The sequence below is a fragment of the Rhinatrema bivittatum genome, chromosome 2, assembly GCF_901001135.1.
Source record: "Rhinatrema bivittatum chromosome 2, aRhiBiv1.1, whole genome shotgun sequence".
NCBI lineage: Eukaryota > Metazoa > Chordata > Amphibia > Gymnophiona > Rhinatrematidae > Rhinatrema > Rhinatrema bivittatum.
In genome coordinates this window covers 58972997-59000818 of record NC_042616.1, presented here as the reverse complement: position 1 = coordinate 59000818, position 27822 = coordinate 58972997, and the positions used below count along the sequence as shown (strand labels likewise).

Sequence of the window (27822 nt, the reverse complement as noted above, 5' to 3'; positions counted from 1 at the left end):
CCTGCTGGAATAGCAGTTCACACGTAACGGTCCACCAACTGCTCCTATGGATAAATAGAAATAAGGAGTCCAATGTGAGGGTAATGAGATATTTCCTGGCCCTTCATCTATAAAATATGACTGGACAGGAAAGAAAAACAGTGTGGATTTTCTGTCCAGAGAGGTGTCTCTGGTACAGACAGGCACTGAACTGAATAAGGGTGAGCTGAGGGGGAGGGTATGTGAAGGAGTGTACAGGAAATTCCCTCATATCACCTTACAGTAAGAAACCATCTACAGCTGTCTGGCCAGGTCCTCCTTAACGATCAGCACCACAAAGGATTCTGGGAGAAGGGAAGCTGCTGGCAGAGGTGCATAACCCACTGGTGGAATTGACCTGACAGAATGCAGAGGAAAATTTGTTTTCACTGCGTGCATAATCAGGATGTGGAATCTATTGCCAGAGAAGTTGGTTAAAGTGACTAGTATAACAGGTTTTAAAAGAAATTTAGACAAGTTCCTGGAGAAGTAATCCATAAACTCTTATTAGCTAGGTAGACTTGGAAAAGCCACTGCTTATCCCTAGGATTAACAAAAAATAGATTTACTTTTTCGGGTCTGTAGGATACATGAGATCCAAGCCTGTCACTGTTGGAAACAGTAACAGCGATCAACGGACTTTGGTCTGACCCAGCATGGCACATCTTATGTTCTTTTGAAAAAAGGAGAGTTGGTGGCAAGAAAGATGTAAGAATGGAAAAGTAGGCATGCTATGGAAATGGAGATGGAAGTGGAGTAGTAGTTTATCTGCTTAGTTTGCGAGGTTAAAGGGTCGTGGGGAGGGCATACTGATGGGGGCAGAAGGGGCCTGATTCAGTACTAGCACCTGGAGCATTTATATATATATTTATATATATATATATATATTTGTATATATATATATATAAATATTTATATAAATATAAATGTGTATATATATATATATATACACACAAATTTTTGCCCTGCATTTTTTTTGATTACTTGGTTTTCTTTAGGGGTATTCCGAACTGGCCACCCTAGGGACAGGTCCTGAAGTGCACGGAAATGCATTAGATCGGAAGTTTTTTTTTAAACATAGGACTGAATAATAATAATAATAATAATAAGCTGTAGTATTTGTCCCACCGAATGGAAAACAGCGTGCCATCTGTCTCCCTCTCCCTTTAGTGCTTTCTATCACTATACACAATCCAGTCGCCAATCGATGCGCTCTAAGCTCCTCACCGCCACCTGAGCTGCCTCCATTGCCCAGCTGCCGGCCGACCTGTGCTCGGCGGTGGATTGCGCATCCCTGGCAGAACCGGTGCACTCTGGGAAGATGGCGGGCAACGTCGGAAGGCTGCAGGCGGAGGCCCTGCGCCGGAAAGAGCGTTTGAAGGCGTTGCGCGGGAAGCAGCTGCAGGTCTGTTTTGAAGGGTAGGAGTGCGCCCCTTCACGGGCTTTCCAGAATGTTCCGGGGAAGGCAAAGCGCTGCAGGCAGGAGGCGAGGAAGTGGCGCGCGCCAGTACTAGGGGGGCCGGGAGGGGAGGGGAGGAAGTGTGTTGGGGTTCACGAGCATGAGGGAGTGCAGAGCTGCCATAATTCAGGAGTCGCGGGGAGCAAGCAAGCATTCGTACCGGGAGAGGGGACTACAGTCCGTTATCTAACAGGTAGGGGATTGACTATATGTCCTGGGTCGGGTCATTCCTGAATGGGGAAGGATTGATCTTCCCATTCCTGCAGTGGGGGAGCGGAAGAGCAAAACCCGTCTATCATGGGGAGGGAAGGGATGAGAGGCTGGGGAGGTGCGGATCCGACATCTCAGAACAGATGCGGTCAGAAAGTATTTTCTCGCTAATTCCCTTGCAATAAACGTTTTAAAAACAGAATAACGTTAAATGTGTTAAGAATAAAGGAGAAGGGGCGTTTACATGTTGACCTTTAAGACCTAGCTTGTTGCTAGTGGTGGTGACTCTGAGGGACAAACCCAAATAAGTCAAATCCCCTCACTATGCCAAAATTCAGGATTGCAGGCGAGCGCATGTATGCCTGCACTTCACATTTCTCAGTTGAAATGAGACAGAGTTTACAGCACATTGTATACATAGTAACAAAGTAATGACGGCAGAAAAAGACCAAATGGTCCGTCTAGCCTGCCTAGCAATTTTTTTATGATTGTAACTGCCGTTCCATGCAGGTTACCCCCATGTTTCTGTTAAGAGTAGTAAATGCCTCTCTGTGCCAGTTACCCCAAGTCTTATGTTAAGATTAGTACTATTTACAATCAAAATGAAGCAACTGTCAAATCTATAACAAAATTACTGCTAGCATCATTTTTACGGGGTGAGCAGCTTCTTGATAATTCAGACAATGCTGCTTGAATGTGCTTTGTATTTGGATTTGATTGTAGAAGCTGTCCTGCGCTTTTTCCCTAATGTCAGGGTATCAGTACTCTGGAGTGTAAAATTCAGTGCTCAGCATTGACTATCATTTAAATCCAATTTCCTTTTTCATCACCGCAGTCGAAGCAGAGAGCGATGTTGCATCAGAAACATCAAGGCTAATTGGTTAAGAATAGTAGTCCCCATGCCTTCTATTAAGGGTAATAACTGTCGCTCCGTACAGGTTACCCCCATGCACTCTTTTCTTAATTTCCAACCTCTAGCCTTTAGAGCGCCACATTGTTTATCCCATACACTTTTTAATTTGTTTACTGTTTTCATCCTCTCCACCTCTTCTAGAAGGGCATTCTAGTCATCCACCACTTTCCATGAAGAAATGTTAATTCTGAGTCGTTCTTTCTGGAGTTTCATTTCATGACATTGTAATTTCATCAGGTATTTTTAGGTTGTTTTGCCATTGGTTGGTGTCTCGTGATATGTTGAATGGAATCTTCGTAGTGTTTGGATAATTGCCAGGTTCTTGTGGCTTGGTTTGGCCTCTGTTGGAAACAGGATGCTGGGCTTGATAGACCCTTGGTCTGACCTAGCATGGCAATTTCTTATGTTTTCGGTGCTTGATCACATAAATGTTTTTTTGGCAAATCATAAATGCTTGATCCTTCATACTTTCTGGTGATGTTAGTGAAATTTTGTCTGGCCCTCTATTAGTGTTTGCATCCCCTCAATCCCAGTCATAGTAAAGTTGTGAAGAAGTTATGAGCTGTGGGCTGCAGACTGTTTTCATATTATAGTAGATATGTTCCACAGAATAAGACTGGATTTTATTTTGTAGTAATTTTTTGTGTTTTCGTTGGCAAACTGTTGGAACCAAGTGTTGCTAAGTCTTAGTTCTACTTTTCTGCATTAGGATAATCTCAGGTACAGGGCATAATGCCCTGGAAAGTCTGAGGATGTGGAGAGCAGCAGTAAGAAATCTCCCTTACTAATGTATGTGCTGAAAAAAATCCCAGGAGCCAGGTCATCTGGATGCCTAAAATTCAGAAAAACAAAAAATACAAATAAAGGGGAAAAAAAGCAAAAAAATAAACCAAAAAAATACAGTACAGAAGACAAGCCAAATAAAATAACAAGGAAAATAATGAAAAAGAGAACATTTTCCCTAGCACCTAGACATTTTTGGTGGCTAGATTTTCTAAACCTGTTTTCACCCCTGCATTGTATAATTGTTTACTTTGTCATACAGTGGCTACAGAAAGTCTACACCTTCTTGAACATTATTCATATTTTGTTGTATCAGTGCATCAGACTTTGGCTGTGTGCTTCAGGTCATTGTCATGCTGAAAGGTCAACTTCCATCCCAGTTTCAGCTTTCTTGCAGAGGGCAGCAGGTGTTCCTTAAGGACTATTCTTTACTTTTATCCATTCATTGTCACTTATCTCCTGACAAGTGCCCTGATTTCTACTAATGAGAAATATCCCCAGAACATGCTGCCACCACCATGCTTCACAGGAGAGCTGAGGTTCTCTAGGGCAGTGGTTCTCAACCTTTTTTTGGCCGGGACACACCTGACAGATGGTTCTCACATGCGTGACACACTGAGCATGTGACCGTCACAGGGCTAAATGTAAACATGCACTCTGTATCCACCGGAATCCCCTCAACCCCCAGCAATGAGTGCAGAGCAGATCTAGAGCATTACCCTGTACAACTCGCCATACAAAAAAGATATTCTGGTTCTGATGACATCCCAGTAAAAGCAAAACAAACTCCTTTTACTACCAGGCAAAATAGCCTTCCTTATGAAAAGACAGTAATTTACCACTAATGCATATCCTATTGAGAAAACACAACAAATAAGATTGATACAAATGCCTACATGCTAGTAAAATACCTCACCTCTGTCACACACCCAGAACTGAACTTCACCAAGTACAGAAAAACCACAAATTATAAATATGGAGACAGAAACTGGAATGGAAAACCAAAAAAGCCACTCTGCATGCAGTGCGAACCTGGAGAAGTGAAAAGAGAAATATAGCACCTAACAGACTCTCAGGATTTGCAATAATGCACACAAACTAACCCGCACAAAGTTACACCTGTATTATGGAACACACTCAAACAGTAACAACCCTATCTAAGGAATACAACTATTAAACCAGGCCCTAAACACTAATATATTTCCTATTGGGAAAACAGAATAAGCCAAGCTGCTATAGCGCCCCACACAGAAATAATTGTAAAGCTTTACTAAAAATGTTACAAAACAGCTGCTGAACAGAATAATATCCAACAATTAAGAACTCATAAAAATTATTAAAACATGTCCAAATATCAATAAAATATTTCAAAACAGCAGACATCGCATAATACCCAATAATTAAAATGGCAATCAAGAAAAATAAATTTAAAAAGCCACCTTTTCTTACCCTCTCCAGCAACTCTCCTACTCCTTTCCCTTCCAGGCCAATAGCACTCACAGGAAGCAGCAAGGGCTGCTGAAGCTCTGTCTTCACTGTCCTCTTCCTTGGCGCCCACAACCAGTCACTCACACACATACCTCCAATTAGACCCCACGAACAGTCTCGGTCTCTCTCACCTCCCTGACCAGTCTCTCTCTCAATCACACTCATGGTCTCTTATATACAAGCTCTCAATCACACACAAATGCTCTCGCACCCACACCAGCTCTCACCCAGGCTTCCATTCACACCCACACACACCAGCTCTCACCCAAGCACCCATTCACACCCACACACACACACCACCTCTCACCCAGGCTTCCATTCACACCTACACACACCACCTCTCACCAGGGCACCCATTCACACCCACACACACCAGCTCTCACCCAGGCTTCCATTCACACCCACACACATCAGCTCTCATTCACACACAGACACCCCAGCTCTCACCCAGGCACTAATTCACACACAGACACACCAGCTCTCACCCAGGCACCCATTCACACCAGCTCTCAACCAGGCTTCCATTCACACCAGCTCTCAACCAGGCACTCATTCATACACAGACACACCAGCTCTCACCCAGGCACCCATTCACACACAGACACATCAGTTCTCAACCAGGCACCCATTCACACACAGACACACCAGCTCTCACCCAGGCACCCATTCACACCAGCTCTCAACCAGGCTTCCATTCACACCAGCTCTCAACCAGGCACTCATTCATACACAGACACACCAGCTCTCACCCAGGCACCCATTCACACACAGACACATCAGTTCTCAACCAGGCACCCATTCACACACAGACACACCAGCTCTCACCCAGGCACTCATTCACACACAGTCACACCAGCTCTCACCCAGGCATCCATTCATACACACAGACACACCAGCTCTCACCCAGGCACCCATTCATACCCACACACACAAGCTCTCACCCAAGCACCCATTCATACCCACACACAAGCTCTCACCCAGGCACCCATTCACACCCACACACACAAGCTCTCACCCAGGCACCCATTCACACCCACACACACAAGCTCTCACCCAGGCATCCATTCACACCCACCCACACAAGCTCTCACCCAGGCATCCATTCACACCCACCCACACAAGCTCTCACCCAGGCATCCATTCACACCCACCCACACAAGCTCTCACCCAGGCATCCATTCACACCCACCCACACATCCATTCACACCCAAATGCACAAGCTCTCACCCAAGCACCCATTCACACCCACACCAGCTCTCACCCAAGCACCCATTCACACCAGCTCTCAGCCAGGCACTCATTCACATACACAGACGCACCGGCTCTCAGCCAGGCACTCATTCACATACACAGACGCACCGGCTCTCAGCCAGGCACTCATTCACATACACAGACGCACCGGCTCCCAGCCAGGCACTCATTCACATACACAGACGCACCGGCTCTCAGCCAGGCACTCATTCACATACACAGACGCACCGGCTCTCAGCCAGGCACTCATTCACATACACAGACGCACCGGCTCTCACCCAGGCACTCATTCACATACACAGACGCACCGGCTCTTAGCCAGGCACTCATTCACATACACAGACGCACCGGCTCTTAGCCAGGCACTCATTCACATACACAGACGCACCGGCTCTCAGCCAGGCACTCATTCACATACACAGACGCACCGGCTCTCACCCAGGCACTCATTCACACACACAGACGCACCGGCTCTCACCCAGGCACTCATTCACACACACAGACGCACCGGCTCTCAGCCAGGCACTCATTCACACACACAGACGCACCGGCTCTCAGCCAGGCACTCATTCACACACACAGACGCACCGGCTCTCAGCCAGGCACTCATTCACATACACAGACGCACCGGCTCTCAGCCAGGCACTCATTCACATACACAGACGCACCGGCTCTCAGCCAGGCACCCATTCACATACACAGACGCACCGGCTCTCAGCCAGGCACTCATTCACATACACAGACGCACCGGCTCTCAGCCAGGCACTCATTCACATACACAGACGCACCGGCTCTCAGCCAGGCACTCATTCACACACAGACGCACCGGCTCTCAGCCAGGCACTCATTCACACACAGATGCACCAGCTCTCACCAAAATCTTCTTCCTTCGCTGCAGGGATGGGCTCCAGTTCCTCCGCGGCTTTACTCCGGCGGGCCTTCTTTTTTCGCCACCGTGGGAATGGGCTCCCGTGGTGGCCTCGGTCGGGTTTCCTCTTCGCCGCCACAGGCTGTGGCGGCCTTGCTTTGTCGGGGTCAGGTCTCCTCTTCGCCGCCATGGGAATGGGCTCCCATGGCGGCTTTGCTTCGTCGGGGGTCGGGTTTCCTCTTCACTGCGCGATCTTGCTTCGTCAGAGTTCAAAACTTTATTCCTCCCACCCCATCCCCGGGCATTCTGATGCCTGCCTCACCGGCCAATCAAAGGCTTCCTCCCTTCTTCCTACTCCCACTGGTAGGGAGGAGGCTTCCGATTGGCCTGCGCGGGGGCAGGCAGAATGAAGGAGGCTTCCCATTGTGTAATGGGGGTAGGAAGAAAGGAGGCTTCCAATTGGCCTGCGTGAGCTGGAAAAAGGCAAAAGGAAAGTAGAACGGGGTAGTGGGACCCCGGGAGACGCGACACACCTTGCGGTGTTCCGCGACACACTAGTGTGTCGCGACACACCGGTTGAGAAGTGCTGCTCTAGGGGATGTGCTGTGTTTGGTTTGTGTCAAACTTAATGCTTTGTATTCAGACCATAAAGTTCTGTTTTAATTTTCATCAGACCCGAAACATTTTGCCACATGGCTATAATATTCCAAGTGTTTCCTTTCATACTTCTGATGGGATTCAAGGGTGGGTTTTCTTGAATAATGATTTCCTTTTTGCCATCCTACTATACAGGTCAGATTTGTGGGATATTGGTTTTGCTTGCACACTTTGACCAGGCTTGACCATGAAAATCTGCAGGTCTTTCAAAGTTGAAATAACAAAGACTGTGGTGTTATAACTGAAGAGCCCAAATATATCATAAAACGAAAATAGTGTTGTCTTTATAAATTGCTAGCCATCAATATGGCCATTATAATAGGCACGCCCCGCAGCAAACTACCTTTATTTGCCTTCTGTTTAATCATTGGCAAAAGTTCATTTTTTAATTTTTTTTATATTATGCAGATAAAATGCACTTAATCTCTCTGAAGAACAAACTTCCCACACAGGACTGTGTTTCAAGTGTGTGCATCAGGGGGATTTTATCTTGTAATGTTAATTGTTTCTTTTATATTTTGAGAAGACATTGTCATTTACTAAAATAAAAGGTAAAAAGTAAGATCTGATCCACTCCAACTTATAAATTTACAAAGTGCCCAAAATACATAGTTAAATATTTGAAAGCAGTATGAAAGCAGAAATAACATGGACTAATTGTACTAAAAACTTATAGAGTAGTGATTTTTAGATTAGAAAATAGCTGTTGTCCTTTTTGTAGAAGAAGCTTTACCCATTTCGCCATGGTATACTTTCAGCACCAAAGAATATACCAGAAGCCAGAGTCAGCATATGAGGGAATGGTTGTTATGTACTCTGTGTCGCTAATAAAAACTTTATTATGTATTTAAATTGTTGGGTACCATTCAATTTCCAGGTTCAGTCCCCGAGGAGTTACAATGTCCAAATAAAAATTCCAAAATTCTCTCAAATTTAACTGGGTAGTATATTCTCTCCTCTTGTTTCTCTGACTTGCTCCAGAATACCCCACCTGAGTAATAAAACTGATGTGTATACTCCAAACAATGTGCTACTGTCAGAGCCTGGATAATGCTGATATTGATGCAACTCTTATGTTCAATAAGCTGGGTACAGAGAAGGGCGACCAGAATGAATAAATGGGATGGAAAGGCTAAAGAGGTTAGGGCTGTTCAGCTTGGAGAAGAGACGGCTGATGGGGGATATGATAGAGGTCTATAAAATCATGAGAGGGTTAGAACGGGTAAATGTGAATCAGTTGTTTACTCTTTCGGACAATAGAAGGACTAGGGGCGTACTCCATGAAGTTAGCAAACTGGAGAAAATGTAAACCGATGTGATGTCCTTTGAATGCCGGTATATAAAAGTTTCAAATAAATAAAATTATTTTTCACTCAGCACAATTAAGCTTGGAATTTGTTGCCAGAGGATGTGGTTAGTGCAGTTAGTGTAACTGGATTTAAAAAAGGTTTGGATAAGTTCTTGGAGGAGAAGTCCATTAACTGCTATTAATCAAGTTGACTTAGGGAATAGCCACTGCTATTACTGGCATTAGTAGCACGGGATCTACTTAATGTTTGTGTACTTGCCAGGTACTTGTAACCTAGATTGGCCACTGTTGGAAACAGGATGCTGGGCTTGATGGACCCTTGGTCTGACCCAGTATGGCAACTTCTTATGTTCATAAGATAAGTGCATTTAATCTGCAGAATATATATAAAAAATAATTTTTGACCTATGATTACTTAGAAGTCAAATGAAGGTAGTTTGCTGCCGGGGGTGCCTATTATGATGGCCACATTGATGGCTAGCAATTTGTAAAGGACACCATTTTAGTTATATGGGCTTTCAAAGTTTCCCGTCGATAGCAGGGATGAATTAGCCATGCTGTCCTGGGATCTGTCAATCAGGTCCGGGAGGCGGAGCTTGATAAAGCAGAGGATAGATCTTTGTTCCCTCTGCGGCTGCGCGTGGGTTCCCGCGCAGGAAGTACAGATTCTCCTCGGTCTGTTCTTTCCGCGCGCGGGATCGCACGCGGAGCCAACACTCTCCTCAGAATGTCAAAATCGGGCTTCAAGCGCTGCCGCTGTGGTAAGGTGATGTCGGTCACGGATGGCCATGACCGGTGTTACCGATGCCTAGGCGGTAGCCACGATGTCCCGAACTGCGAATTCTGCTCCAAAATGTCTCCCAGAGCCAAGCGACAAAGAGCATATCGTTTACAAGAACTTCTAAGTACCTCAGACCCCTCTGAGGTACACTCTTCACCGGGCCCGGTGAAAAAGTTAAAGTATTCCGCTCCAAGGACGGCGTCGTCGGACACCTCACGCCCCAGTGACAAAAAGGTAGGGAAACAGGGCTCTGTTTTTCCCGAGAAGCATGGAGCGCCCAGTATTTCGAGCAGAGACTCGAAGTGTGGCCTATCGCCAAACAAGCGCGCAGACATGGCGCATAAGAAAATACATAAGACGGCGCCGGAAACTCCACGGAGTGAGTCAGCGCAGAAGATGGCGCCGAGTCCAGGGGCGCGGACACTCACGGCGCCGAGGATACGTCACGAGGCGGCGCCAAGTTCAACGGCGCCGATCTCCAAACACCGTACGGCGCCGGGATCAGAACACCAGGCCAAGACAAAATCGGCCCATCATAGAGTTCCGAAGCAGACGGCGCCGAAAACATCTACTCACTCGGCGCGGGGAAAATCCAGCCACGCGCCGTCTCTTACGGCGCCGACTAAAACGCCAGCGCCGACACGGGAGCAGGAGATATCGGAGCCGTCGAAAGTACATGAATCACCGGCACCCATACCAGCGCAAGAAACGACGGCGCCGACAACGGCGCGGGAGCCGGGCTCCAGGGCTGATTCACCAGAAACATCAGCTCCAAAGAAGGTACCAATTCCATCGGTCTCACACAAGACAGGAGTACATAAGAAGAGAACCTCCAATTTGGGGTCACAAACACGTCCAAAGAAGCGACCACTCCCTGCCTCACCTCACTCATCCTACAAAAGTGACAGAGAGTCAGGAAAGAACTTGACACGCCCAGAGGGAAGGTTTGTCACGGAACATACGGGAAGACGTCCAGAATTGTACTCCCTCTCAAAACATCATAGGGAGCATTCCCACAAACGTAGTAGGGAATCTCCTTCCAGAGAATCTAGGGACTACAAGAGACAGTCTTCCCATGACTCGACTATCTCAAAAGCAAGACATTCTACGCATGGACGGGAAGCTCACCATCGACGCAGACAGGACAGGACAGTCAGCCCTTCCACCTCCAGATCATCCAAACGATCCAGGTCACGGAGATCACATTCCCCTATTTACGTGACTTCCTCCCAGGCATCCTCTCCATCCAAGACCTCCAGCACACCAAAAGGTGCGACTGGACCTAGTATTAGCCAACATAGACCAGAAATGACAAAAGCCACCAAGGATGCGTTCTGGCAACTATCCCAATCCTTGGCGGGATTTTATAGCACATTGGAATCATCATTCAAATTGGGGAAGGATCCCAGGAACACAAAACCGGGATCGGAAGACACACCCCCATCGCCTGACAGGGATGAAACACCAACCTCGCCTGATCGGGATACTCCACAACCCTCTCCACATCATTGGACCTCATCAGAACACTTCCAATCACCAGCTGAGTCCCCCACTTCATCCACAGGATATCCCTCGGATGTTCCAGACACTCAGCCGGAACCATACTCACCTCTGGAGGACTTGTCATATCCTAGCTTTTTAGAAAAGATGGCGAACATCCTCCATTTACAATTCCTAAAGGAGCCTGACCCTAGAGCAGAGACCCTAGGACTGCTAAAAATTTTTGATGTACCGGGGGAACCCACCACCCTTCCGCCGCATGATCTCCTGCATAAACTCATGTTAAAGTCATGGGAAACTCCCTTCTCTCTACAGGCAGTATCTAGGAAATCAGATATTAAGTTTCGTATAAAGAAGGAAACTCAGTACACGCTCCCTCAACTACCTCACGAATCAGTAGTGGTGGAGTCGGCAATGCAGCGATTTCGAAAACAAAAGCTTCATGCCACATATCCCCCCAATAAGGACCTTAAGTACCTAGATGAAATTGGTAGGAAAATCTATCAAAATTCAATGCTCACTACTCGTATCATCCACCACCAATTTTACATGATTCAATACATGTACGAGTGCATACAGGCCACTAAAGGATTCCTCTCCACAACAGCGGAGAAATTACCACAAACACTTCATGATATGGAGGAATGCTCAAGGCATCTCCTACGTTCCATGTACGAGGGAATGGAAACTTCATCAAGAGCGTCGGCCACAGCCATAGCGGCGCGGAGGACCGCGTGGCTACGCTCCAGCTCTATTAGAGAGGATGTGCATGAGAAGCTCGCCAACCTTCCATGCACTGGAGAACACCTTTTCGGCACCAAACTACAAGAGACGGTGGGAAAACTAAAAGAAGAAGCATTAGCGGTACAGTCGCTTCAATCACACCAACCTTACCAATCTTCCAGACGGGGCTACCCATACCCTCGCAGATCGTCATATGGACGTCGTCCATATCGCTCTTATCAAGGATACCGTGCTCAACCGTATTCTACATACCATAGACCACAAAATAACCAGCACACGGCTCAAATCCCACGAAGGGGCAAACAACGTGCGCCACGCCAACAAACCCAACCACAACCGGCGGCAGCTAAGCCGGTTCAATCTTTTTGAATCTAATGCCACCACCACATCCATCACTACCGCCGGGACGAATCCAAGCTCGTCTACAGGTGTGGGAACACATAACATCGGACCAATGGGTTCTCGACATTGTACGTCAGGGGTATCATCTACATTTTCAGTCAAAGCCTCACCTTCCACAATTCACCTCTCCAGGGCAGCTGCGGACTCACCCACAGCTTCAACAAGAAATATCCCTTCTTTGTCAAGCAAAGGCCATAGCACTTCTTCCCAAGAACTTTCACAACCAAGGTTTCTATTCCCCCTACTTCCTCATTCCAAAGAAATCAGGCGGCCTACGTCCGATCCTAGATCTACGGGAACTCAACAAATTTCTGATAAAGGAAAAATTCAAGATGGTATCCCTGAAATCAATCCTTCCACTCTTGCAGACCAACGACTGGATGTGTTCAGTCGACCTGAAGGATGCATACACCCACATTCCAATGCACCCCTCTTCCTGGCGTTACCTATGCTTTCGTTACAAGCACAATCATTACCAGTACAGAGTACTCCCCTTTGGGTTGTCAGCTGCACCCAGAGTGTTCACCAAGTGCATGGTAGTGGTGGTGGCTCACCTCAGACAACAGGGAATGACAATCTTCCCTTATTTGGACGATTGGCTAGTAGTAGCTCCGACCCGGGAACTGCTCAACTCTCACCTACATCGCATCCTACGATGCTTGCAACAATTGGGGTTAGTAGTCAACTTCCAAAAATCTCACTTACAACCGACGCAACAACTCCAATTTATAGGAGCATATCTGGACACTACGCGAACCAGAGCATATCTGCCGCAGGACAGACAACTTCAGTTACGACAGCTCTTACTGAAGTTACGCACAATGCGGAGAACATCGGCACGTCAGGTGCTAGTAGTCCTCGGCCACATGGCAGCAGCCAATTTCCTAGTTCCGAATACCAAATTACACATGAGAAGATTACAGTGGGGACTCAAACGACAGTGGAAACAGCATTCGCAGCCTCTCACTCAATCAATCCTCTTAACAAGGGAAATGCTCAGGGACATATCTTGGTGGCTCCTTCCATCCACCCTAGTGAAGGGGGCTCTCTTTCGACAGCCCATACACAACACAGTCCTCACGACAGACGCTTCCCGAAAGGGCTGGGGAGCACATCTAGAGGTATACGAGACGCAGGGATTATGGACGTTAGCAGAACAATCCCTGCAGATCAACTTGCTGGAACTGCGAGCCATTCGCCTGGCGTTGCAGGCATTCCAGACATTCTTGCGTGGCCGTAGACTCATGGTATATACGGACAATCAAGAAGCAATGTTCTATATAAACAAACAGGGGGGCTCAGGCTCCTGGATCCTGTGCAGAGAAACACTACAGATTTTTCACCTAGCTCAAAAACAGAGCATCCATCTGCAGGCTACTTATCTTCCAGGGATAGCAAACACAAGAGCGGACAAATTAAGTCGTATATTTCATCCCCACGAATGGTCCCTCAACGGAGAGGTAACACTCCACATATTCAACAAGTGGGGAACTCCGTCAATAGACCTGTTTGCTACGGAACACAACACGCAGCTTCCCAAGTTTTGTTCCATCCATCCCAGCAAGCGCAGGATGCTTTTCTGATCACGTGGTCTTCAGGCCTACTATATGCCTTTCCACCGATTCCCCTGATCACCAGGACCATACAAAAGTGCATAGCAGACAGAGCACAAATGATACTCATTGCCCCAGCTTGGCCACGCCAACCATGGTACAGTTACCTCCTTCGCCTTTCAGTGGACGATCCGATCCGACTCCCAAATCGTCCAGACCTTCTTCAGGAACAGGGAACCCTGCTCCATCCGCTACACTCCTCCCTCCATTTGACAGCCTGGAGGCTGACAGGTGGTTGCTAACACAACAAGAAGTTTCTCAGAGGGCACAGCTCATACTTCTCGAATCCAGAAAACCCTCCACTAGATTAAACTATAGTTACAAGTGGAAGAGATATACCTCATGGTGTCTTTTGAACCAGATATCTCCCGTGGATTGCACACCACAACAATTACTGGATTATCTGCACACCCTTTACGAAGCGGGCTTAGCAACAGCATCCATTCGAGTCCATCTGAGCGCTATTGCAGCCTACCATAGGCCAGTTAATAATGTAACAATAGCGGCTCATCCTCTTCTGGCTCGATTTCTCAAGGGCATGCTCCACATTAGACCACCTTCCAAGAAACCGGCAGTTCCATGGAACATCAACATAGTATTAGAACAACTTATGCATTCTCCATTCGAACCTATGGAATCCGCACACTTAAAATACCTAACCTGGAAAGTAGTATTTCTTGTCGCAGTCACTTCAACGAGGCGTGTAAGCGAACTACAGGCATTAGTTCATTATGAACCATACCTACAGTTTTTCCATCAGAAGGTAGTACTAAGGACTCATCCCTCCTTCCTGCCAAAGGTCGTGTCACAATTTCATATTAATCAAACTATTGACCTACCAACCTTTTTTCCAAAACCGCATGCCAATGAACGCGAGTCATTACTACATACCCTAGATTGTAAGAGAGCATTAGCTTATTACAGAAATAGAACGGCTGCTTCATCACGACCATCTCAACTATTTTTGTCCTTTGACCCTAAAGGGCCTGGACTTCCGGTCACAAAGCGGACCATATCGAGCTGGATAATCCAATGCATCCAGTTCTGCTATAACAAACAGAACTTACCATTACTTCAAAAACCGAAGGCTCACCAAGTGCGGGCCCTATCCACCACGTGGACTCACCTCAGGAATATTCAGCCCATAGATATATGCAAGGCGGCGACTTGGACATCGCTTCACACTTTCACAGCACATTACTGCTTGGATCAACAAGCTACGGCGGATACGATGTTAGGTCAGATAATCCTACAGTCCGCAACAGCTCAGACGAAGTGATTGCCACAACCATTTCACGTTCAAAAAAAAAAAAAAAAGATACACTGAACGTGATTGGGAGCTTGGAACTCCCAGGACAGCATGGCTAATTCATCCCTGCTATCGACGGGAAAAAACAAGTTTGCTTACCGTAAACGTTGTTTCCGTAGATAGCAGGATGAATTAGCCATGCTGACCCACCCTCCTCCCTGGCAATCAACTGTTTTTCGATCGACCACTGCTTAATCACAGACTGAGGAGAATCTGTACTTCCTGCGCGGGAACCCACGCACAGCCGCAGAGGGAACAAAGATCTATCCTCTGCTTTATCAAGCTCCGCCTCCCGGACCTGATTGACAGATCCCAGGACAGCATGGCTAATTCATCCTGCTATCTACGGAAACAACGTTTACGGTAAGCAAACTTGTTTTTTCCATTAGCATTCTTGTTACGTCCTTGATCTCCCTTCTTGCTTCATCATCCAGTTTAGAGGGACAGCTGAATCTAGGCAGGGTATTGGTGGTGCCATACACCTTCTACTTCTTAATAATCAACTTGACTGTGTTCCAAGGGTTGCTCAAAGACTTTGCAGTTCTTTTATACCCATCCCCAGATCTGTGTCTTTCCACAGCTTTGTCCCAGAATTCTTTTGACAACACTTTGGTGCTCATGGTTAGGTCTTGCTTTGAAATGTACTGTCCAGCAGAGATAATCAATACTTCCTGTTCCACGTGCAGGTCCCCAGAGGCAGGCAGAGCTCCGGAGTCTCAGTGCATGTATCGCTCCATGGTCAGACCGCACCTTGAATACTGTGTACAATTCTGGTTGCCGCATCTCAAAAAAGATATAATTGCGATGGAGAAGGTACAGAGAAGGGCTACCAAAATGATAAGGGGAATGGAACAGCTCCCCTATGAGGAAAGACAAAAGAGGTTAGGACTTTTCAGCTTGGAGAAGAGATGGCTGAGGAGGGATATGATAGAGATGTTTAAAATTATGAGAGGTCTAGAACGGGTAGATGTGAATCGGTTATTTACTCTTTCGGATAATAGACTAGGGGACACTCCATGAAGTTAGCATGGGGCACATTTAAAACTAATCTGAGAAAGTTCTTTTTTACTCAATGCACAATTAAACTCTGGAATTTGTTGCCAGAGGATGTGGTTAGTGCAGTTAGTATAGCTGTGTTTAAAAAAGGATTGGATAAGTTCTTGGAGGAGAAGTCCATTACCTGCTATTAAGTTCATTTAGAGAATAGCCACTGCCATTAGCAATGGTTACATGGCATAGACTTAGTTTTTGGGTACTTGCCAGGTTCTTATGGCCTGGATTGGCCACTGTTGGAAACAGGATGCTGGGCTTGATGGACCCTTGGTCTGACCCAGTATGGCATTTTCTTATGTTCTCATGGATGAGACAATGGTGCAGGGAAGAGGGATTCCGTTTTGTAAGGAACTGGGGAACCTTTTGGGGGAGACTTTTCCGAAAGGATGGGCTCCACCTTAACCAGAGTGGACCCAGGCTGCTGGCACTAACTTTTAAAAAGGAAATAGAGCAGCTTTTAAACTAGAGCAAGGGGGATAGCCGACAGTCCCTCAGCAGTCATGGTTCAGAGGAATGTATCCTTGAAGGATACTAATGAAACAGGAGAGCTAGGGCATCCCAACAGAGAGGTTCCAATAAAAGCAAATGTAGTCCATGTGACTATACATAAAAAATCACCTGAGCTAAAGATTTCCAAATTGTCCCTATCAACTAAAAAGTAGGTTGTTAATACAAACAAAAAACACACTTTGAAATGTCTGTATGCCAGTCCCAGAAGTCTAAGAAATAAGATGGGAGAGTTAGAGTATATAGCAGTAAATGATGAGATTGACATAACTGGCATCTCAGAGACATGGTGGAAGGAGGATAACCAATGGGACAGTGCTATATCAGGGTACAAATTATATCGCAATGATAGGGAGGATCAACTTGGTGGGGGTGTGGCACTTTATGTCCGGGAGGGTATAGAATTCAAGAGGATAAAGATCATACAAGAGACTGAATGCTCAGAAGAATCTATATGGGTAGAAATCCCATGTGTGTTGGGTAAGAGTATAGTGATAGGAGTAAACTACCATCCACCTGACCAAAACGGTCAGACAGATGATGAAATGTTAAGAGAAATCAGGGAAGCTAACCAATTTGGCAGTACAGTAATAATGGGAAATTCAGTTACCCCAATATTGACTGTGTAAATGTAACATCAGGACTTGCTAGAGACAAAGTTCCTGGATGTAATAAATGACTGCTTCATGGAGCAATTGGTTCAGGAACCAAGGAGAGATGGAGCTATTTTAGATTTAATTCCTAGTGGAACACAGGATTTGGTGAGAGACGTAACAGTAGTGGGGCCTCTTGAGAATAGTGATCATAACATGATCAAATTTAAACTAATAACTGGAAGGGGGACAATAAGTAAATCTATAGCTCTAACACTAAATTTTCAAAAGGGGAAACTTTGATAAAATGAGGAAAATAGAAAAAAAACTGAAAGGTGCAGCTGCAAAGGTTAAAAGTGTTGAACAGGCTTGGTCATTGTTTAAAAACACAATCTTAGAAGTGCAGTCCAGATGTATTCCACGCATTAAGAAAGGTGGAAGGAAGGCAAAACGATTACTGACATGGTTAAAAAGTGAGGCGAAAGAGGCTATTTAAGCCAAAAAAAATCCTTCAGAAATTGGAAGAAGGATCCATCTGTAGAAAATGCTTATGTTTTTTCCTAAGTATAAAACGTTGATAAGACAGGCGAAGAGAGAATTTGAAATGAAGTTGGCCGTAGAGGCAAAAACTCATAATAACATTTTTTTTTAAATATATCAGGAGTAAGTTAAAAATTGCAGGAGGATCTTGCAAGAGTGGAAGATTGGGCATTCAAATGGCAGATGAAATTTAATGTGGATAAGTGCAAGGTGTTGCATATAGGGAAAAATAACCCTTGCTGAAGTTACACAGTGTTAGGTTTTATGTTGGGAATTACCACCCAGGAAAGAGATCTTGGCATCATAGTGCATAATACATTGAAATAGTCGGCTCAGTGTGCTGCAGCAGTCAAAAAAGCAAACAATGTTAGGAATTATTAGAAAGGGAATGATGAATTAAACGGAAAATGTCATATTGCCTCTGTATCGCTCCATGGTGAGACTGCACCTGGAATACTGTGTACAATTCTGGTCGCCGCATCTTGAAAAAGATATAATTGCACTGGAGAAGGTACAGAGAAGGGTGACCAAAATCATAAAGGGGATGGAACAACTCCCCTATGAGGAAAGGCTGAAGAGGTTAGAGCTGTTCAGCTTGGAGAAGAGATGGCTGAGGGGGGGATATGATAGAGGTCTTTAAGGTCATGAGAGGACTAGAACGAGTAGATGTGACTCGGTTATTTACACTTTCGAATAATAGGACTAGGGAGCACTCCATGAAGTTAGCCCCGTCCAGATCAGACCACCTACTTCTAAAACCGCTGCTGGCCCCTGGCTGACCTTGTCATCCCTGAGAAGATCTTAGAGGCCCACCTAAGTCCAGCCGGCCCCGGTACCCAAGGGCTCAATCTGCGGGGAACGAGGGCTGGTATTGGTGAAGCTCCAGCCTGCCTCGTCAGTCAACCAGCTGCGCCTGCCGACCGTGGGGACCTGAAGGGCTTGCCCTGCGGGTAGCATCAACCCCACCTCGGCCCAAGGGTCCATCTCCTGCACAACAGGCTTTCTTCTTTACTCTATTCAATTCTGACTGCTGAACCATATTCAGTGCCTTGCCAAAGTTTTCCCACCCTTTCACATTTCTGCTGTCTAAAAAATACAAATCAAAATGCATTAAAGGAGTTAGCTTCACTGATCTACACAACATACTCTACTTTCATAGTGAAAGAACAAATTATAGAAATATTCCAAAAGTAATTAAAAATAAAACAACCAAAAAGTCTTAACTGTATAAATTTTTACACCCCTTGACTCAATACTTGGTGGAAGCCCTATTTTGCAGCAATAACAGCCACAAGTCACTTAGGATAAATGTCTACCAACTTTGCATAGTGAGAGAGTGCATTTTTTGCCCATTCTTCTTGGCAAAAGAGCTCAAGTTCTTTCAAGTTGGCTGGGGATCATCTTTGGACTGCAATCTTCAAATCTTGCCACAGATTTTCTATTGGATTCAGTCAGGCCTGTGCTTTGACTGGGCCACTCCACTGTTGCCTTTTTTTTTTTGTGCTCAGGATCACTGTCCTGCTGAAAGGTGCTCCTCAGCTAGAGGGAGTTGGTACCCCACTTTTTTTTTTTTTAAGAGAAACCAGAAATTAAGATTTGTTACATCCAGAATTAATTATTATAAAGTGTAGGATGCAAAGGGTTAGTTTTAAGGAGACTCCAACTTTTACAGAATACAGCTGCCATGGTTATTTTTGATGTGGCAAACTTTGAACACATAACCCTGATTTTGTGTGAATTAAATTAGCTACCAGTAAAATGTAGAAGTGCTTTTAAAATTCTATGTCTTTCATTAGAGCTGTCTACCATGGTGTGCTGTCATACTTATTCTCTTACAGGCCAACTAGATGTGTCATATCATCCCAGCAAATATTACCAAGACTGTCTACATTCTCTGAAATTAGGCTAGAAGTTATGTTTGCATTCCCACAACATAATGCTGTCACCACCTTTCTTTACTGTAGGGATTGTGTTAGCAAGATTTCTTTACCTGAAACGCATAACTCTAAATTCAGTACTAAAAATGTAGTTACAATAGTCAACCACTCCTCAAAGCTTTCTTAAATCATTACTCATTCTGTCTATTCCCTCAGGCATGTCTATTCTGTTGCAGACCTTAGCATCACCCACAAAAACATTAACTTTTCATCCTGACCCCTCTGAAATATCGTTCACAAAAAAAATGAACAAGACTGATCCCCCTGAGGCTCTCTGCTCATCACATTTCTTTCTTCAGAGTGAACTCATAAGAACATAAGGTTTGCCATACAGGGTCAGACCAAAGGTCTATCAAGCCCAGTATCCTGTTTCCAACAGTGGCCAATCCAGGTCACGAGTACCTGGCAGGATCCCAAGGGGAAAATAGATACCATGCTGCTTATCCCAGGGATAAGAAGTGGATTTCTCCAACTCCACCTTAATAACAGTTTATGGACTTTTCCTCCAGGAACATATACAAACCTTTTTTAAATGCAGCTACACGAATGGCTTTCACCACATCCTCTGGCAATTAATTTCAGAGATAAGAAGAATCCCAGGGATAAGAAGTGAATTTCTGCAACTGCATTTACTAGCATGTTCTGTTGTCTGTCCTGCAAACAATTTCTAATCCAGTCCACCACCTTTCGTCTTACTTCTAAACTGCAGCTTTCTGCCCCCTTATGGCATCTCTTGGGTGGGAGGAGAGGACTCCAGGAACACAGCTCCTACCAAGGGTGGATGAAGGGCAAGTCATGGGTTACCACTGTAACTGGGTTATGCTATGGAAAACACTCAGAAAATGTTATTTGTGATATTTAAGAGACCAAGAGAATCTCAATCAGGCTGCAGGTACAGATAAGTTTCAGTTTGTTTCCTCCCAAAATCTTGGCATACCCGAGTCCTGTACTGTATTGTATACTTTAGAAGCTAAATGAAGCCTTATGTAGATATTTTTTTTATAGCATTGAAATAGTACCCAGTGAAGAGGAATAAAACTTTGCTTGTGGAAAATATCTCTGGGTTTCAAAGCACAAGAAACATATCCAGGGGAAGTCACAAGAGGTAATGTGTCACAACTGGGTTCTCTCTCTGTTGTACAGCAAGTTTACCATGCAACAAAATCTCCAAAGACCACAACCAGATTCTATTTACCAGGAAAGTGCATATTCAAAAACCACAATCAGGTTTTATTTGTTTAATAGGTATTATCAGAGCCTTTAGCCTGATTATATTTACCCAGCTGCCAGCTACATAAATGTCTCTAAGCATAAGGGCAGAGCTCCCTCGAGCATGCTAATGATAATAGCCACTTGCTGATAAAAACTACTGGTCAAATCTGTTTTTACTGCCACCACTGATCACTGGATTTCTGCCACACTTTCTTCAAATCATGTAACATATCCCGCTGCTGGGTGCATATAGTGGCTATAGAAAGTCTATATACCTTCCAAAATGTTCACCTTTTGTTGTTTTATAGTCTGGAAATAAAATGTATTAAACATTAAGCATCCCCACAACTGCCAAATGAAAAATATATTCCAGAATTCCTTAGGAAATACAGCACAAATAAAAACATGGAAGAGCTTGGTTGGATAAGTGTCCAACCCTTGTACTTCTGTAGCATTCCTAAATACTTAAAGCTCCAATATAACTAATTGCCTTCAAAAGCATATACAGAGTGAATTGGCACCACCTGTGTTAAACTTTACTGATTCACAATGACATGATAAATTAAGCAGTTAAGAACATAAGGACATAAGAAATTGCCATACTGAGTCAGATCAAGGGTCAATCAAGCCCAGCATCCTGTTTCCAACAGAGGCCAAACCAGGCCAAAAAAACCTGGCAATTACCCAAACACTAAGAAGATCCCATAGCTACTGATGACATTAATAGCAGTGGCCTATTCCCTAAGTAAACTTGATTAATAGCATGTTAATGGACTTCTCCTCCAAGAACTTATCCAAACTCTTTTTTAAACCCAGCTACACTAACTGCACTAACCACATCCTCTGGCAACAAATTCCAGAGCTTTATTGTGCATTGAAGTGAAAAAGAACTTTTCTCCGATTAGGTCTTAAATGTGCTGCTTGCTAACTTCATGGAGTGCCCCTAGTCCTTCTATTATTCGAAAGTGTAATTAACCAATTCACATCTACTCATTCAAGACCTCTCATGATCTTAAAGACCTCTATCATATCCCCCCTCAGCCGTCTCTTCTCCAAGCTGAACAGCCCTAATCTTTTCAGCTTTTCCTCATAGGGGAGCTGTTCCATCCCCTTTATCATTTTGGTTGCCCTTCTCTGTACCCTCTTCATTGCAACTATATCTTTTTTTTTCAGATGCGGTGACCAGAATTGTACACAGTATTCAAGGTGTGGTCTCACCATGGAGCGATATAGAGGCATTATGACATGTTCCGTTTTATTAACCATTCCCTTCCTAATAATTCCTAACATTCTGTTTGCTTTTTTGACTGCTGCAGCACACTGAGCCGACTATTTTAAAGTATTATCCACTATGATGCCTAGATCTTTTTCCTGGGTGGTAGCTCCTAATATGGAACCTAACATCGTGTAACTACAGCAAGGGTTTTTTTTTTTCTATATGCCACACCTTGCACTTGTCCACATTAAATTTCATCTGCCATTTGGATGCCCAATCTTCCAGTCTTGCAAGGTCCTCCTGTAATGTATCACAATCTGCTTGTGATTTAACTACTCTGAATAATTTTGTATCATCCGCAAATTTGATAACCTCACTCGTCGTATTCCTTTCCAGATCATTTATATGATTATTGAAAAGCACCAGTCCAAGTACAGATCCCTGAGGCCCTCCACTATTTACCCTTTTCCACTGAGAAAATTGACCATTTAATCCTACTCTCTGTCTCCTGTCTTTTAACCAGTTTGTAATCCACGAAAGGACATCACCTCCTATCCCATGACTTTTTAGTTTTCTTAGAAGCCTCTCATGAGGGACTTTGTCAAATACCTTCTGAAAATCCAAATACACTACATCTACTGGCTCACCTTTATCCACATGTTTATTAACCCCTTCAAAAAAATGAAGCAGATTTGTTAGGCAAGACTTCCCTTGGGTAAATCCATGTTGACTGTGTTCCATTAAACCATGTCTTTCTATATGCTCTATGATTTTGATCTTGAATAGTTTCCACTATTTTTCCCAGCACTGAAGTCAGGCTGACTGGTCTATAGTTACCCGGATCGCCCCTGGAGCCTTTTTTAAATAGGGGTTACATTAGCTATCTTCCAGTCTTAATCTGCTAGATTAACTTGTACAACACTTCACGCATTCAGCTGCTTTGCCCCAAAACTTTAGAACAAATTACAATTACCCCTTCCCTGTACGTACCAGGATCAGTCCAGACGATGGGTTATGTCCCCCGTCCAGCAGATGGAGTCAGATCAGAGCTCGAGAGTGTCACCTCATCTACCAGCGCACCCTCTGCTGGAGCTCAGTATCTTTCTGACTCCAGCAGATGCGAGTTGGGGAATTCAGTGCTTCCCCAGTGTGACAGGTTTTTGGTTTATTTTCGTTCTATTAACAGTTCTTCCTGTCATTTTGTTGTGTCTTTAACAATTTGGATCAAGTTAAAAAAAAAAAAAAAAAAAGTTGAAAAGTAGTTTAATTTCTGAGGAGGCGTGCTTTCCTCTGCTCTGCCTCCTTCTGCGCTTTCCTCTCTATACTTCGGGGTAAGTGTGGTTTTTTTCTTTTCAGCTGTTTGCTTTGTTGTTTTGGTCGGCTTACCGGCCACTGAGCACTTCGGTCCCGCGGCCCGGCAAACTTTCTCGCGGGCCTGGGCGCGCCGGCAGGGGGATTCCCGCCGGTGCAGGGGGACTCGTTGTCGGGTAGGGAGAGGCCTTTCGGCCCCCCCGTGGTGCGATCTTGTTTTTCGGCCCCCCCCCGAGGCTTTGCTTTTCGCCGGCACGGCTATGCCGCGATTCTCCCGGTGTGAGTCCTGTGGAGACCCGGGGTCTCGCTTTTCGCGGGAGGGACTCTGCCCCCGGTGCCTTCCCGATGGGGAAGGTGAGGCGCACACTTCGGGGGCGTTTCCGACGCCATCCTCGCCTCAGCCCGGGAAGCGTGGGCCGGCCACCTCTTCGCCGAGGGCGGGAAGGGCGGCCATTTTAGATGAGGATCCGTGCGCTGCCATTTCGCCGGAGGATGAGGACGCAGTTAAGGGGCCCCCTCGCCTACACCGATGCCCCGAAGAAGGTCGGCCTGCTCATCTGCATCAGGGGGACCCGGCTGCGGCTGCTGCACCTCCCGGGCTGCCATTTTTTTCTCCGGATTTTATTTTAAAGCTGCATACTTCCTATTTGCAGGGCTTGGCAGATCCGGGAGGTGCTTCAGCCGGTCCCACGGCGCCTTAAGGTTCCTAAACTTGCGCTCGCCCCTCCAGGGTCCCTGCCTCCGGCTGGGGCAGTTCCCGGGACCTCGGCCTTGCCATCTCAGCCACGGCTGGTAGGAGCGGCTTCCCCGTCGGGGTTTGACCCCTCGGATCCTTCGGACCCTTCGCCCCAGGAGGGACAGGCGGAGGGCGACGATCCTCGCGCCTTGCGAATTTTTCATAAGGAAGAGCTGGAGGATCTCCTTCGGCAGACCCTGCAGGAGCTGGATCTGGATCCCCCACCGGACCCTCCGGCACCGGTGGCTCCGGCGATCGCGACATCATCAAAGAAGGGGGACCCAGTGTTGGCCGCTCTCAGACCTCGGGCAAAGGCTTTCCCAGTACATGAGTCTTTCCTGCAGCTCCTCACAGGGGAATGGGACGTCCCTGAGGCGTCGTTGAAGGTTTCCCGGGCCATGGAAAAATTATATCCCTTGCCGGAGGATTTCTTGGATTTCATTCGCTTTCCGAAAGTGGACTCTGCGGTCTCAGCGGTGACGAAAAGGACGACAATTCCCGTCACGGGCGGAACGGCCCTACGGGACACGCAAGACCGCAAGCTGGAGACGTTTCTCAAGAGGGTGTTTGAAGTTTCGGCCTTGGGAATGCGGGCCGTCATGTGTACTTCTTTGACTCAGAGGGCCAGCCTTCTCTGGGTTCAGCGGCTCTTGACGTCCCAGCAGTTGCCTCCGGAGGAAGCCGCCCAGGCCGACAGCCTGGAGTCCGCTGTTGCTTATGGGGCGGATGCCCTGTATGATCTGTTCCGGGTGCTGGCTCGATCCATGGTTTCGGTGGTGGCGGCTCGGAGACTCCTCTGGCTGCGTAATTGGTCTGCGGACGCCTCGTCCAAATCGAGCCTGGGATCCCTTCCCTTTAGGGGGAAGTTTCTATTTGGCAATGATCTCGACGAAATCATCAAGTCGCTGGGGGAGAACTCGGTACATCGCCTGCCGGAAGACAGACAGCGTCCTTACCGAGCGTTTGCTTTCACTAGAACCAGGGCTAGAGCACAGCGGCGTTACAGGTCGTACCGACAGCCTGGTTCTCGCGCAGCTCCCAGTAGATCGCAGCCTTGGTCCCGTTCCTTTCGCGGGCGGCGTCCCGCGAGAGAGGCCTCGGGACAGGGGAATACCTCCACCAAGCCTTCCCAATGATGCCAGAGCGACCCACTCCTCCAGCCCGCCCATCGGGGGCAGGCTCACGGCATTCTTCGAGGAGTGGGTAAAGATAACCTCAGACCAGTGGGTGCTGGACACCATACAACACGGTTACGCCTTGGAGTTTGTCCGTCCGCCAAGAGACAGGTTCGTCTTCTCTCCTTGCGGCTCCGATCTCAAGCGGATGGCGGTTCAACAGACGTTGGACCGGCTCCAGGACATCGAGGCTATTGTTCCCGTTCCCTCCGCCGAGGTGGGCTCGGGCCATTATTCCATCTACTTCGTAGTTCCCAAAAAGGACGATTCGTTCAGACCCATATTGGACTTAAAGGAAGTAAACCGCTCACTACGGGTCAGTCGGTTCCGCATGGAGACGTTGCGGTCGGTAATTGCAGCAGTCCACCAGGGGGAGTTCCTGGCTTCTCTGGATCTGACAGAGGCGTACCTACACATCCCTATACGTCCGGACCACAGACGATATCTCCGCTTCAAAGTTCTGGATCAGCATTTTCAATTCCGGGCTCTACCTTTCGGTCTCGCGACGGCGCCTCGAACTTTCACCAAGATCATGGTGGTGGTGGCGGCGGCCCTTCGGCGGGAGGGGATATTAGTACATCCCTACCTGGACGACTGGCTGGTGCGGGCAAAGTCCTTCTCGCATGGACAGGCTTCGGTGTCCAGAGTGTTGGAGATGCTTCGCTCTCTCGGCTGGGTGGTGAATCTGGCCAAAAGTGCCCTAGTTCCCTCCCAGCGCTTGGATTTTCTGGGGGCGACCTTCGACACTCAACAGGGCATGGTCTTCCTACGAGCGGACAAGGCCCTCTCCTTGCAGGAGCACATCAGACACTTCGCGTCTTTGCCGGAACCCACCGCTTGGAATTATCTACAGCTTCTGGGAGTGATGGCATCCACCATAGACATGGTTCCCTGGGCATTTGCACACCTACGCCCGCTGCAGGCGTCCCTGCTCTCTCGTTGGAAACCGTTGTCACAGGAGTATCAAGTGATTCTGCCTCTTCTTCAGTCGGCTCGCGACAGTCTAGAGTGGTGGCTGGTCCCGGCTCACCTGGCTCGCGGCGTCTCTCTGGAAGTTCCATCTTGGGTGGTGGTGACCACCGACGCCAGCCTCGTGGGGTGGGGCGCCGTCTGCGAGCGCAGCGCCACACAGGGGACATGGTCTCCGGTGGAGGCGACGTGGCCGATCAATCGTCTGGAGACCAGGGCAGTGCGCCTCGCGCTCCAACGTTTCCTTCCCCTGCTTCGGAACAGGGAAGTACGGATTCTCTCGGACAACGCGACTACTGTGGCTTACATCAATCGTCAAGGAGGAACGAGGAGCGCTCAGGTTTCAGCCGAAACCACGCCTCTGATGGCATGGGCGGAACTTCACCTGGCTCGGCTTGCGGCCTCTCACATTGCCGGCGTGGACAACATTCAGGCAGATTACCTGAGTCGACAAAGGCTGGATCCCGGCGAGTGGTCTCTCTCCGACGAGGCGATGGCTCTACTGGTTCGTCGCTGGGGAACCCCCCGCCTGGACTTGATGGCGACCGCGCTCAACGCCAAGGCCCCGCGCTTCTTCAGTCGCAGAAGGGAGCGGGGGGCAGAGGGGGTGGACGCTCTCGCTCTGCCATGGCCAGAAGGTCAGCTGCTCTATGTTTTTCCTCCCTGGCCCTTGGTGGGGAAAATACTTCGCAGAATAGAGAATCACAGCGGCCCCGTGATTCTCGTGGCGCCGGAGTGGCCGCGTCGGCCGTGGTTTGCAGACCTGCTGCACATGTCGGTGGACGGGCCGATCCGTCTGAGTCATCTTCCCCGGCTCCTGCAACAGGGACCGGTATTTTTCGAACAGGCGGCACTCTTTTGTCTTGCGGCCTGGCTTTTGAACGGCGCCGCCTCCGCCGCAGAGGCTATCCAGAGGCGGTAATCTCCACGATGCTCCGGGCGCGCAAGCCTTCCACTTCCGTAGCCTACGTTCGCGTCTGGAAGGTTTTCGAGTCTTGGTGTGTCGACCATGGAGCCCGTCCCACGGAGGCGCCGGTCCCACTGATCCTTCAGTTCTTGCAGGACGGGCTGGATAAGGGACTGGCATATAATTCTCTCCGAGTGCAAGTCGCGGCTCTGAATGTCCTGGTACAGACAACAGTCTCTCTGCCCCTCCAACCGGATATCGCACGTTTCCTGAAGGGAGTTCGACATTTACGGCCCCCGGTCCGGGATCCCTGTCCGTCGTGGAGCCTCAACCTGGTTCTTCGAGTACTGGCGGGCGCGCC

The 27822-nt window shown here is 47.2% G+C and overlaps 1 protein-coding gene across 1 annotated transcript in view; it reads left to right on the top strand.

Annotated features, from left to right (window-relative positions):
• Positions 1–1271: 1271 nt before the first annotated feature.
• Positions 1272–27822, top strand: part of CCDC12 (coiled-coil domain containing 12) — a 181297-nt gene continuing 154746 nt past the window's right edge. The window contains exon 1 of the mRNA XM_029588228.1: positions 1272–1423. Within this exon, the coding sequence (XP_029444088.1) occupies positions 1340–1423 (84 nt within the window). The 5' untranslated portion in view covers positions 1272–1339. The remainder of the gene's footprint in view (positions 1424–27822) is intronic.